This window comes from Macrosteles quadrilineatus, unplaced genomic scaffold (assembly GCF_028750875.1).
Source record: "Macrosteles quadrilineatus isolate MER2022 unplaced genomic scaffold, UCM_ALF_1.0 Scaffold_2__2_contigs__length_208266976, whole genome shotgun sequence".
In the NCBI taxonomy this organism is placed as follows: domain Eukaryota; kingdom Metazoa; phylum Arthropoda; class Insecta; order Hemiptera; family Cicadellidae; genus Macrosteles; species Macrosteles quadrilineatus.
Genome location: NW_026542595.1, coordinates 73,415,512 through 73,430,278, shown reverse-complemented (window position 1 = coordinate 73,430,278; position 14,767 = coordinate 73,415,512). Strand labels below are relative to the sequence as shown.

At 37.6% G+C, this 14,767-nt stretch overlaps 1 protein-coding gene across 1 annotated transcript; it reads left to right on the top strand.

Moving 5' to 3' along the window:
• The first annotated feature begins 4,635 nt into the window (after positions 1–4,635).
• On the top strand, positions 4,636–12,317 carry LOC128987972 (uncharacterized). The gene is made up of 5 exons (XM_054409125.1): positions 4,636–4,810; positions 8,641–8,894; positions 10,092–10,272; positions 10,931–11,078; positions 12,083–12,317. The coding sequence occupies exons 1-5, from the start codon at positions 4,671–4,673 to the stop codon at positions 12,242–12,244; spliced, it is 885 nt and encodes a 294-aa protein (XP_054265100.1). The 5' UTR covers positions 4,636–4,670; the 3' UTR covers positions 12,245–12,317.
• The last annotated feature ends 2,450 nt before the right edge of the window (positions 12,318–14,767 follow it).

Here is a 14,767-nt window from a genome sequence, read left to right as displayed (position 1 = left end):
AATATCATCAATAACTAAATTGACGTTGATTTTTGTTTTCTAAAATCTGTTGTATATGTGTAACTAATTTAATTATCAAATGGTAATACAAAATACTCTTATTTTATCTTAACATAGCTTTCAGTTATTTGATACATTTATTATTTGTGTTTTGCCACACCAATGATTAAATTAAACCAAGGAAAGTATCATAAAACTAAGCAGTAAACAGTGTTCTTTTGTTTCTAAAATCAATGAAATGTCTGTCACTATATTTACTTAATGGTAAGTGTGAAAATGTTAAGGCAATGGACGATGGAACTGATTAAAAGAACTGGTTTGTACATATAGTTGTTTGTTGATATTTTTGTATAGTAGAATCTGAGATGCAATGAAACATATACTGTATTTGCTATTACATTTTTTAGTCCTTGATGCGTTGATAATCATATTAGTTTTGTCTGCTGTCTTTAATGCTAAATTATTCGTTTGAAATTGTTTATAGTACCTATAGATATAGTTTTTTTTAATATTTCTAAAGACTGAATTGATAAGGCAAAGCAATTTTTCTAAAGTTTATAACAGCTGACTTAGTTTTGCTAATGATTTAATTGTGAGTGAAAAAACTGAAGATGAAAGGATTTGTGATTTAATATAAAGAAGAGTTTATCTTTAGTAATATAAAGATATTTAAATTTAATAATTAGTATTTTTGCAACTTCAAAAATGAAATATAAAATGTCAATATAAAATTAAAAGATGTGTAATTAAGGGAGATGAAGGTAATCAAAGTTTTACTCGAAGATTTGGTCAGTTTTTCTCATATCAGCCTACACAAGATTTAAAATTAATCCAAACCAAAATGGGGGTATCCACTACTTACCACATTTAAAAGTCATAACACGTTTCTAAGGCCATAAAAGTTTAATTTTGTTTCTAAAAGCGTTGGCGGATGTGTAACTATCATATGCAGAGACAAAGATTGAAATGTTTCTATTTTGTGTCCTCTTCCCGTCGCAAAGCACGGGTACAACAGCTAGTATTAAATAAAACTTTTTTCATTTATTTGACAGTTTTGCTTGTTTATATTTAAACTGTTTGGGTTGGTTCTTTGTTACCACGGAGACCAACCAATATTTACTTTTAAAACTCTCACCTCGGACCTTCAAAAGCCCGCGGGTCAGAGTCCTAGGTCAATATTGAAGCGGCAATAGTTCTATATGTATCCTCGGAGCTGTAGATCCATTTTTGCCCAATTTAAGCCCAGTCGGTTGAGTAGTTGTTGATTTCTCATGCAAACACACATACGTACAGACAGACAGACACCACCTCTTCTTTATAATAGTATAGGTAGATAGATAGATTGATTGATTAAATATAGATGGATTGATTTTTGCCCTTGCCAGTTCAACTATTCGTTAAGAAATTATTATTCTGGTTTTAGAATTACAATGTAAAAATGTTTACCCTAAGAATGAAAGAGTTCCGAGGCAAAGTCGTGCTCTATGTCTAAAGTGAATGACGCAAATGAAGGTCGTAAACTATAAACAAATGTACTCGATGTACCCGTGTTGATACTTACTTTCCGTGTCCGGAAATCAGACTTCGCTTTTCCAAAAATTAGCTACCGATATGGCTTTGTCATTCGCATGTAAAAGATCATCTAATGTGCAAGACTGGTCTAGGCGTGGGCAGATCAGCAGATGGCCAGGATCCTGAACAGCACCACACCCGCACAAGATGTTTTCTTCGTCTGGTAAGAGACCCCATTTCTGCATGTTTGTCTTCCATTTTGGTACCTCGACCCTAATTCGATTTAGGGTCTTCCACACCGTGTAATGAGGGCCTCCACCAGGATCCACTTCCTCCCTGGCTGGTATGGGAGGGTTAGTCAACGTGGCCTCCCACCTTGCCACCCGATTGCTTGAGAGTGATCCATCCAGGACTCGTGTCCGTGATAAAAAGCTCTTTCTGGACCGAAGCCGTCGCTCTGCAGGTTGGTGGCCGTGTAATGGGTGACGAGGGTCTGTCTCTTGCTTAGTCCTTTCTGCGTCGGCAGCGACATCACGTCGGATTGATGGAGGGGTGATCCCTATGATAGGATAGAGTTTGTGTATTGGGGTTGGTTTCAAACACCCAGTTACAATCCGAGCCATGTCATTGACTGCAATGTCAACCTTTTTTCCATGTGACGATGCATTCCATACTGGTGCAGCGTACTCCGCAGCCGACACACTGAGCGCTAAAGCTGAGGTTCCGAGGACATTAGGATTAGCACCCCAGCATCTGCTGGTGAGCTTCCTGATGATATTATTTCCTCGCTCGGGTATTACCTCTTGTCGCAATACAATGCGCCTTAAATGTCAGCGTGCGGTCCAGTACGACACCAAGGTATTTGGGTGTAGGACAATGCTGAAGACGGTCTCCCCGCCACCTCACATTCAACTCACGGGCTGCTTCTCTATTGTTTAGGTGAAAGGTGCAAACTTGGGTCTTAGCAGGGTTCGGCTTGAGGTGATTTGCGTCATAGTATTGGGAAAATTCATTTAGAGTCATAGTCAGCTTCTGTTCCACCTCTTCAAAACTCCTACCTTGTGCCGCCACCGCCGTATCATCGGCATATATATACTGACGTGTAGCGTTTGGCAACGGTTGGTCGTTAGTGTAAATGTTATAAAGAGCTGGGGATAAGACGCTACCCTGAGGCAATCCATTTCTTTGATTTCTCCATCTACTTTTCTTGCCTTGAAGGGACACGAAAAACCGCCTGTTATGAAGAAAAGTGACTTCGAAAAATGAACCCGTGTTGATGCCTGAGTTCTTGTAAGTAAGATGTTTGTGTCACCATGTGCATTTCTCCACATTGTGCGGCATCTTCAGGGGTCTTCTTAATTAATCTTCTTTCACTAACACTATAGTCTACAAATACAAACATATTTAAACACACTCGGTCACTAGTATCGCATTCGGGTCAACGGGTGACACAAACATCTTACCAACATTTCAGGCAACAACAACAAAGGTAAACTTAATATAATTCAAATTCTTGAAACTGGAAAAAAGAAGAAGATATGATTAAATGTTATTCTTATTTCCATAGGAATAAAAAACATAATCCAAACCAACAAGTTTTATTAGGGTTTTACGATTATTATTGAACAAATATTCTCTAACAACGAACTATGGATTTTTGTGCAACACATCAAGATGTCAAATACAGTTGTTCTCGAGTTCTCAAAATTTAAAACGACGTATTTCTAACCATTATGAGAAAACACTTGGGTCGTTCAATTATGAATAGCAATATTTAATATTTCTAGGATGCAAAAACTTATTAATTCAGGGTTTTAATAATTTAGTTTCCTTTAACTTGATCATCACACCCTAATGGTGAGTCGGTAGCTCAGTTGGTAGCGTCACGGACTTTGGGCCCAAGGCAGCGATGTCGTGGGTTCGGATCCTGGTCATTGCTACTAAAATTTATCAGCACAGTTCACCTTCGTATTGTACTGGCTCACCCCTTGCTTTGCTGGATACGTTCCACGCATAGATCTGTAGTCTATGTAGACGGGCAAATAAATGCTACGTTAAAAAAGTCACCAACCTCTTAAAAAACAAAAAAATAAAATAAAAAAATGGTACAAGTCCTGTATTAGATATGAATAATAGCTCTTCGAAACATTTATAAAATACATTGGGTTTGAGAATGTACACAGGAACACGTAAGTTGACTTCCGTCGATACATCTAAATTCTACTATCAGAAGCAGACATGCAAATAAAGTGGATTTGTTCCGGAAAATTGAGTTTCTTACACAAATCTCGCTCGTTTGATGCAGTACCAGTAAGTATTATACTACAGATTGTTTCTTCAGTTATATATTTAAAAAATATGCCGTATTAGCTTTTTCGAGACTTAACTAATACATACAGTCATTTTTAAAACATAAAATCGTCAATACTTCCAATAATATTAATTTTGGAAACATTTTTTGAAATAAGGGTTTTTATAGATTAAACAGTTAAAAATTCTTAAATCTCCAAACATTTATTTTCAGCTAAAAAAATTAATACATTTAAAATATAACGTAGATTTCTCATCCTTATCGAACAGCTGAAGACAATTTTATTGTTAGTTCTGTCCGGTTTATATAGAGGTCGTGTACAATTTGTTTCTCGTTATTACAGTAATTTAAAACCTCGTTTAACCAAATAATACGAGCAATCATAAACAATAACTTGTCCCCTAGTTATATAACCAAACAGCAAAGTACAAATCAAGAAATTAACCCTAAAATAATAGAAACAAAATCTCGTCGACACTAGCGCCCAGTGTCACCGTACATGAACTAGACGAAAAACTTGATTCAAAATTTACAATGGGATGAGAAGTCTAAACTTTACAGATCTTGAAGATTATTGGTTAATATTTCTTAAATATTCAAAACACAAGAGCTGAAGATGGTCTTTAAAATAAAATAAATGTTGTTTTCTCTTCTTCGAATGAGAAATAAAATAAACTTTACCTATTTAAACAATTCTAAAATATTTTAGATGATTCGCTTGATATTTCGATGGAACAGAAAGAGTACTGCATATTGTGCAATCATAAAATAGTATTAGAACAGACCGCTAATTATGGACACTTGTGGTGGGTTTTGTTTGCGCCGTACGCCCGGCCTAGTGTGAACGATGAAGCCTCACTTACTGTTGCTAGCGGCTCTATCTCTCTGTTGTCTACAAGGGGCTGACTGCTTTGGCTTTGGGCTAGGGGGGTTAGGGGTTGGAACCTTGGTAGACAATGCTGAGACATTGGGAATCAAATTGCCTGGGTAAGTAGCCCGTTTGTGGAGCAAGAAGCTCATATACAGAATAGGTAAGCTAATATGTAGAGTAAGTAGATCCTATGTAGGGTAAGTAGCTACTACGTGGGATAAGTAGCTCCAATGTGTAGGTAAGTAGCTCCTATGTGGGGTAAGTAGCTCATATGTGGTGTAAGTAGCTCCTATGTGTAGGTAAGTAGCTCCTATGTAGGGTAAGTAGCTCATATTTAGGGTAAGTAGCTCTAATGTAGGGTAATTAGCTCCTATGTGGGGTAAGTAGCTCGTATATGTAGGGTAAGTAGCTCCTATGTAGGGTAAGTAGCTCATATCTAGAATAAGTAGCTCCTATGTAGGGTAAGTAGCTCATACGTAGGGTAAGTAGCTCCTATGTAGGGTAAGTAGCTCATATGTGGGGTAAGTAGCTCCCCCTATTACCGGTCGGTTCCCTCGCGGGTAGAGCCGAAAAAAATAAAAGAAATAAAATGCCACGAACTGGAGTGCACACTCAAATGTATGTGAAATTTGATATTATTTGTATTATTGCATTAATCTATTTTTTCCTACAGTCACCCGACAAAGTTGGCTTCCTTGTACTGTTTATAGTACAAAAAGCTGTAATTGCTGCATATCCATACTTTGTCGTACGGTTTATACTTTGGCGCACATCAGGATTCCAACGAAACAACACAAAACAGCGTGGTTCTATTATGCACGTAATCCGTGTATGCTTGGAAATAGGTTGGCAACACTTAAAAATAATAATACTATGAGCAGCTGATTGACTATTATAACTACGATTTAACCTGTCATTTCGTGTTTATAGTTCCGGTATTCCTGAACTTTCTGGACTTTTCTTTTAAACGTTTTTAAGACATTCCTACGATCTTAATAAACAAGAAATTACCTTTAAAGCATTTTTAGGCGCGGAAACCACTTCAAATTACAAAAGCATACGGAACTATTTTCTCAAGTCGCGGAGCACATTGCTTGCCGAGGAAAAAATAGCGAAGTGATACGGACCGGTGACTACTTTCTCTAGGGCACCTATTTGTGTTGCCAGCTGAACCTAAAAACGTGTTGTATAGTGTTTGAAAGACTAATTATTTATATGCTTTATAGTGACTGTAGGAATTTGCTGCACACGAGAGCTCACTAGTTACACAAATAACTAACTATTTTTTTAAATAATGTACCTAGGAGATATAGTAAATCATATCTTAAGTTATTAAATGCAAGCTATACTTACTTACTTACTCCTTCTTCATCTTTTACCCAAAATAGGGATAGATTGCGTCTTGTCAAAAATAAATAAAACATTTCTTATGCACGCACAAAAGAAAAAAAAATTCTTCACAACGTGTACAACAGTTCAATGTATAAAACAATATATATACATATATACAAGTTAAAAAAAGAAAAACTTCCAGGGATGATGGAAAGATGGCTACCGTATGTTTGCTATCTCCTTATCGGTCATGAACTCTGAGATGCTATAGTAGGCTCTCTCTTTCATTAGCGACATAAGCTTGTCCTTAAGATAACCTCTTTTCCAGTCCCTAACGGCCATCGGCAGTTTGTTGAAGAACTTAAGACCCAGAATTTGATAGGTAGCAGCTGTCTTAGAAAGCCTAACACGGGGAACATCCAGCATGTTTCTCTGCCTGGTGTTGTAGGAATGGACCATGGCACGGGATGTAAGGTCTCTATGTTTATCCCAAACATGAAGAAGGCACAGGAGTATGTAGTGACCAAAGACAGTAGGTATTCCTAGTCTCTTGAAAAGGGGCCTACCATGAGCCCGTCCGTCACTAAAGGTGATGATTCTTAAGGCCCTTTTCTGCATCTTGAGAATCTCCACTGTGCCTGGAGAATGTCCCCACAGAAGCAGTCCATATGTAACGTGGCAATGGAACAAGGCAAAGTAGACCATTTTCAGGTAGTCCTCAGTCACAAAAGATCTCAGCTTCAGAAGAAGGGCGCAGACACGAGAGAGTCTGTTTATAGTTTGGTCGATGTGCTGATCCCAACATAACTTATTGTTCAACACAATCCCCAAAAGCTTCACTTTGTTCTGGTCTACAGGAGGAATATGAGCCAGACTGCAGACCATCCTCTATAGTTTTTTACTAATTTTTATTAGAATTGTATGTGTTGGTGTTATTTTACGGATGCAATAAAATACGTATTGCTAGTGAGAGTCTTTTATTGGGACCAGTGTGACTGTGACAAGTTGGTCTTTATCGTATGTGGGAATAACCCACATCACCGCCACCAATCAAAGAATAAGGTAAGAGTCAACCCCATCAGCTGATCTGACGACAAGCAGAACTGTAGTCGGACACCTGCGACACTAGCGCTACTGCCGGGAAACGAGGAACGGACGGGCCTGCAGGTTTGTCTTGGCGGAACCGTGATATGGAAAGGAGCTAGGAGCTAAGTTGTCTTCGTTTGGTAAAGTACCGTAGCCATAATGTATTATTAGTTAATTAATCTTTGTGGGATAAAGGGGTTAGGAGGAATCGTATCTTTTCTAAATTAGGCCGAGTTCAACCAACAATAAATTAACTGACGTAACTAAATTAAACTTAACAATTATCGATATCATGTTTAGGGCAAGTTGCTGCAGGCGTGTCACAATGGCGAGGAGTAGTTAGAATAAAATAAAATGTAGTTAATCTATTTATTTGAGACCTATCAAAGCTGGCTTACGCTGAGCAGGGTTTTCGTGAGTGCTATGGGGAAGTGGAATCAGCACGTTTTTCATTAAGTGTGGATCTGGCTGGGTTTATTCCAGTCACGACCCCACACGTATACCATCTTAAATTATTGTAAAAAACTGAACTAAAACTGCTTGTAAAACTACAGAATGAGAGTAAGTATGTCTAACATTGTTAAAAGACGTATTTTTGTTATTTGTAGCCTTTGGTTGGTAACTGGGGCGGAACTAGGGTATGCATTCTGTGGTGATGTGATGTATTGATTGTAATTGAGTGAAATATGTAGGTAATTGCCTGTCTGTGGTGCTAGGGCCTAGACGACCCTAGCATGTTGCAATTAAGAACGTGCTATCCTCTACTACCATCTTAAAATGACAATTTAATAGGAAACGTTGTTGGGGGAACCAGAGGGCGGAAATCTTTACCCAGACCAGAAGCAGGCCAAGCCAGGTTTGATTACTTATAATTTAACTAGAAAGCAGAACTATAGCTAACCTTCCAAACTAAACTGCTAAATAGTGTGAAAATTGAGATGATGATAAAATAGGTCTATTGCGTTCCCTAACTCCTTATTGAACCAATTTGGACTCCTAAGGCGATTCCTCAATGATTTAATACTTGAATTTTCAACGTGGTGACTATTGCATGTCTAGGAATAATTACCTCGTAAAGCGAGGTAATCATAATTTTTGGAATTTACATTTCTGTGAATGGGGCGAAAGCCTGCCGACTTCCCCTTAAATTGTTAATCTAGACTGTCATCTTAATCTTAGCACTACTTAATATTTAAGCACTTATTCTGATTTAACCAGGACATGGTGAGATGAGAAAATGGAGATCGGCAGCTAATCCAACGAGAGACGGCAAGAGACAAGACGGAGGAAATCTCGAATCCGTAGCTCCTTGACCGTTTCTCGGAAAAAAAGCAAGCGGCAGACCGAAGGAAGCACGCTGATCGGAAAGGCCGGCGATTTCGTTGTGTGACACGATATAATAGTGGCGCTAAGCGTCACATATTCGGCATAATACTTTTTATTTATGATATACATAAAATATTTAGTTCAACACTTAAAGAATCTGTATTTTTATTTAAACATTTTACATTGTGTGTTTTTTCTGTAGATATGCAAGACTCCTTTCGGGTAGATCAAGCTTCATGACGAACCTGTTTCACTTTTTATTTGGAGACAGGATTGAAAGGATGTTTAGAGGTGTGATCGAGAACGACAGAAAACTTATGGTTGAAACGATACCAGTTGAAGATATTGGTGAAGATAACGTAGAGCAATTCGAAATGTATGGCATTAAATTTTCTGGACTGGACACCTTGGAAGTCACTCCGAATACTCATATTAATATTTTTTGGACTCCTAAGGGTAACTATTAAAGTGTTGTTGTAAGTTTAACATCCAGAGAGTCCATTAAGAGTGATGCTATTGTTTAGATTAGCAGCTCTCGTGGATAAAGACAGTCATACAAATCCAGTATGAAAACCCTTGGAAAAATAAACTGAAAATATACGTTTTTTAGTAAGCATGGTTTAAAAGTCGTCTCTTAATGACTTGTTTGCGACTACATTGGTTGGTACACCACATTTAATATCTACCAATGCTTCAATCAGACATACTTATGCTAAAATACTTAGTTGTAAGTAGCTTTACACCTCGTGAGATATATGAGGTAGATATAGGTATATTGTCTCCATGTGTCCATAGTCAACACTACAGTGTAAGCTTTGTCATCAAGTTCTCTGTTCAGATATCGAACTGTGGTTGGCAGCCGAATTGGCAATTTTCTCATGGAAAGTCCTAAAACACGATGCCTTTTCATAAAATCGTGCTAAATCAAAATGTAAAATGGGAAGCTATCACTGGTTTTTAGATTTTGTTGAAATTAACAATCTGTCCAATAAAGATTTACCTATTGTCTATTTGTTATATGCAACACCAGAAGACGCATTTTTCTTTGAAGAATTGACCTTTGATTTACTATCAAAAGTCAATCAACCTAATAGAGTCCGTCCTACTCTACAGTTCCCTTTTTCTTTTATCTCGGTTAAAAGTTAAAATGTGTTAATACAAGATTAGAAAAATGTTTACTGCTTGAACAATAAACTACTATACAATTATATGCTGTATATATTATATTCTGTAGTGATGTATACAGTTGTAGTTTATAAATATGTACACAGTTTATATAAAAAACGAAATCCTCTTATTTAATATTTTTTACGAAGAAAATTTTGCTACATCGTTTTAGTGTTATATTTAGCCAAAAGAATAAACCTTGACACGAAACGTATTGTGCTCTTTGACCAATTGAAACTATTTAAACTATCTACGTCCAGTAAAAACCAATGGAGGAGAAAACATTGGTTACCTACAACCTTTCAAATCTCCATTAGTAAAGGGGCCCAGAGATAAAGGGTAGTGCAAACTGCAATTTTCGAATAATTTATGTTATTCCATTGAATCATCCACATCCAAAATATAACTTGACATAGTTCCTCAGTTGAGTAATTTAAACTTGTAGACCTAAATATGCATGATTTCTTAACAACTCGTCCACTTCAGGTTTCCTAGGACTTCCAACTCCCAGCGCAATGGTGTCTGTTACTTTCGCTGACCTACAAATTAAAATTGATCATATGAGAACCAAATACGGTGTGATTGTTGTCGATGGACCCGCTTCAATTGGAGTTTCAAAAAACAACTTAATACTCAAGTTAAAAATTTGGCCAAAGATCGGCGAGAGGTATGATATCAAAACTATCGAACTTATGTTTCTTTTATTGCTCAGCAATATTTTAGTTCAGTTAGTCCATGAAGCCATAGAAGAATTTCCAACTATAGCTCGGCCGCTTAGAAAACGACCTGCGCGCTAATGCTAAACCAATGCTGGAGGAGGTCTTTAAGCGGCCGAACTATAAAAACAAGTACCAATTTTTAGGGTGGTATAATTTACATGGTATGAGCATTATAATGGAAATGACATTTTATATCAGAACATTCAAACGGCGGGCTTAATTGAATTAAGTCTATTTTTATTTTAAAATCATATATTTCAGACAACTTTATGGATTTTCGTGCGTTTTGAGTTTTTATATATTTATTTTTCAACAATCCTCAAAATAATTTTTGTAGCATCACAATCATTTACGTGAAAAGACGTACAGACTCATGATTTCACAAAAAGATAATAAGACTACTTGCAAAGTCAACTTTCAATGACTATGCTAAACTGATGTCGACATTGGAGTACAACGTCTTATGCAGGATGGCGTCTCTAGAGTCAAAGATAATATTCATTGATTGAATGTATTACACGTCGTATTGAATGTTTTTTTGGAATTTTAAAAGACAACATGAAAGAAACATAGACATTTTTTAACCTGTTTACCTATTACTTTTAGGTGTTACTTGAGGTTGTACGACGTGGAGGTCACCGACTTGGAATTGCTAGAGATTGATTTGAGGAAAATATCTGATAATGGAAAGGTAGAAGACAACGCAAATGGGGAGTATTTCTCTAAGCGCTACTTTATAAAGGAAGAGGGTCCGGTAAGAGCTGCAAAATGCATTTTCTTTTTTTTACTCTTTTGCAAAAAATGTTTTTATGATAAAAAATAATACCTAATTTAAAATTTAAAGATCCTACAGCTTGTACAGGTGAGAGTTTTTCAACGTAAAAACCTTCATGAGTAATAGGTCTGTCTTTCATAAGTTTTTTTTTTTAGATAGGCCAGTTGTACTCCTGTTCAAGTTCGCTTTTGTCACGCTGGATCCAAGGCTTCTAATAGTTTTTTTGTAATTCATTAGATATAATTTGAATTTAAGTAACCTACTTTTATAAAAGACGGCAGTTTAAGAATACAATAATCCTTGACCTAATTTTGTGTAGTACTATTAGAACTACTCCACATATGAACAAAACAAAAATAGAAATATGTACATTGTAAATTGTTTTAAATTTATATTGTTTAAGTCGTTTTAAGATTTCTTTTGAAACTATCTACAACATTTTTGTACAACGATCAAATATGTTTTATTTATAGCTTGCTATAATATTCTAAATACTAATTTTGGTGCATTTCTGTTTCATTGAATGCCTTATTAATTGCAGTAACATTCTCAGCATTGATTAATATTTTTACATTTATGTATATTCTGATGGTAGGCCTGATACTACTCCCATCAAATGGCAAAAATACATAGTCTCTCTTCTTTGGCCTATCCAGCCACAGTCACCCTCTTGTCCCTTCAGATTGGGTAAAAAAATTAAACTTACAGAAACTCAAGTGCAAAAAAAACTTGGCTATCAGTTTTCTAAATATATCTACAACAATAATTTCATTAATTAAGAGAACTACGAATACTTTTCGTTCGATGAATTTAAAGTTATAAAATGGAAAAGTTGACTAATTGTAGTTATTGTTTCTATACGATTTGTTTTAATTTACCGACAACACAACGAATGATTATGTATTTTCATTTACCTTAAAATAACTCATTCATACCTCTTATACCTTACACAGGCTTATAGTTGATTTGCTCTCTGTTTCAAGGCGGAAGAACATCTCAAGGTGGCGGTCGTCAATCAGCTGTACAGATCATTGCCGAAGGCATCTAAAGCCATCTGTGATAACAACGAAAATTTAATGATTTCCTCGTACTCCAGGATAAAGAGAGATGCTGAAAAGGAGAAAGCAGAGAAGTCGAAAGCATAGTAAATTTTTGGAAATGTAAAATTTATTTACAATGGATTGTAGTTCAACTCCTAATAAACAATATATATCTTAACGAAGTTTTTATTATATTAACCCGTGAATGTACAGGGTGTGGCAAAAATAATGTTACAGGGTGTGGATAATCAAAAAATGTTATCAGATTAATTAAAATCTATCTATATGGATGAAGTTTATTAAGATCATAGCAAAATTTTATCTTCTTTTTCAACGCAGAAGTTGTTGTTCTAAAGATAGTAACCCACTACACGATTGGGCTACGCGACGGAACCTTTCCATGTCGACCTAATTAAAAGAATGCACGGAAATGCCGCTGAGTTTTAACGACTGTATCATTGCCTTTTACATACGACCCAATAACAAACGTGCGTTGCTCATGCAACAAATGTTCCATGACAACAGATAATGGCAGTGTGTAGGCTTTCCAACGAACCTAACCCCACCACTCTTAAAAGCCTGTCGCTGAACAGTAATCTGCAGAAAATAGATCGGGTTTATTTGCCCCATCCTGTATTACGTCACCAAATACGTAATAAATCGACATTACGATTTTCATTAATCGGCCATCGTTTTCATTGACGACGACGACGATGGTATAATCAAGTGGTTGACACTTTATTGCTATATTATCTAAATATAAGGAAGTACCACATATTATGAGGGCAACCCATGATGAGTAGTTATACATTATGATGGCAATGATATATTCACCCCCCCCTATTTTTTATGTTAATGAGAACCGGTGAACATTAGCGTATAGGGTTGAAGCAAGGCCTCTGTGGCCACCATGTCACAAGTCAATGTCTCCTCACCTCTTCAGTTGTATACGGCCATATTGTCACCCTCAGAACTGGCGATGTCTCCTTAACTCTTCAGTTGTATACGGCCATTAACACCCTCAGAACTGGCGATGTCTCCTTAACTCTTCAGTTGTATACGGCCATTAACACCCTCAGAACTGGCGATGTCTCCTTAACTCTTCAGTTGTATACGGCCATTAACACCCTCAGAACTGGCGATGTCTCCTTAACTCTTCAGTTGTATACGGCCATTAACACCCTCAGAACTGGCGATGTCTCCTTAACTCTTCAGTTGTATACGGCCATTAACACCCTCAGAACTGGCGATGTCTCCTTAACTCTTCAGTTGTATACGGCCATTAACACCCTCAGAACTGGCGATGTCTCCTTAACTCTTCAGTTGTATACGGCCATATTGTCACCCTCAGAACTGGCGATGTCTCCTTAACTCTTCAGTTGTATACGGCCATTAACACCCTCAGAACTGGCGATGTCTCCTTAACTCTTCAGTTGTATACGGCCATTAACACCCTCAGAACTGGCGATGTCTCCTTAACTCTTCAGTTGTATACGGCCATTAACACCCTCAGAACTGGCGATGTCTCCTTAACTCTTCAGTTGTATACGGCCATTAACACCCTCAGAACTGGCGATGTCTCCTTAACTCTTCAGTTGTATACGGCCATATTGTCACCCTCAGAACTGGCGATGTCTCCTTAACTCTTCAGTTGTATACGGCCATTAACACCCTCAGAACTGGCGATGTCTCCTTAACTCTTCAGTTGTATACGGCCATTAACACCCTCAGAACTGGCGATGTCTCCTTAACTCTTCAGTTGTATACGGCCATTAACACTCTCAGAACTGGCGATGTCTCCTTAACTCTTCAGTTGTATACGGCCATATTGTCACCCTCAGAACTGGCGATGTCTCCTTAACTCTTCAGTTGTAGACGGCCATTAACACCCTCAGAACTGGCGATGTATCCATAACTCTTCAGTTGTATACGGCCATATTGTCACCCTCAGAACTGGCGATGTCTCCTTAACTCTTCAGTTGTAGACGGCCATATTGTCACCCTCAGAACTGGCGATGTATCCATAACTCTTCAGTTGTAGACGGCCATATTGTCACCCTCAGAACTGGCGATGTCTCCTTAACTCTTCAGTTGTATACGGCCATATTGTCACCCTCAGAACTGGCGATGTCTCCTTAACTCTTCAGTTGTAGACGGCCATATTGTCACCCTCAGAACTGGCGATGTATCCATAACTCTTCAGTTGTATACGGCCATATTGTCACCCTCAGAACTGGCGATGTCTCCTTAACTCTTCAGTTGTAGACGGCCATATTGTCACCCTCAGAACTGGCGATGTATCCATAACTCTTCAGTTGTAGACGGCCATATTGTCACCCTCAGAACTGGCGATGTCTCCTTAACTCTTCAGTTGTAGACGGCCATATTGTCACCCTCAGAACTGGCGATGTATCCATAACTCTTCAGTTGTAGACGGCCATATTGTCACCCTCAGAACTGGCGATGTCTCCTTAACTCTTCAGTTGTAGACGGCCATTAACACCCCCAGAACTGGTGAAGTCTACATAACTCTTCAGCTGTAGACAGCCATATTGTCACCCTCAGAACTGGCAATGTATCCATAACTCTTCAGTTGTATACGGCCATATTAACACCCTCAGAACTGGC

Coding starts and splice junctions, on each gene's coding strand:
- LOC128987972 (XM_054409125.1), top strand. CDS start 4,671: ATGAAGCCTCACTTACTGTTGCTAGCGGCTCTATCTCTCTGTTGTCTA. Junction 10,273..10,930: donor TGGCCAAAGATCGGCGAGAG/GTATGATATCAA, acceptor TATTACTTTTAG/GTGTTACTTGAGGTTGTACG. Junction 11,079..12,082: donor TTATAAAGGAAGAGGGTCCG/GTAAGAGCTGCA, acceptor CTCTGTTTCAAG/GCGGAAGAACATCTCAAGGT.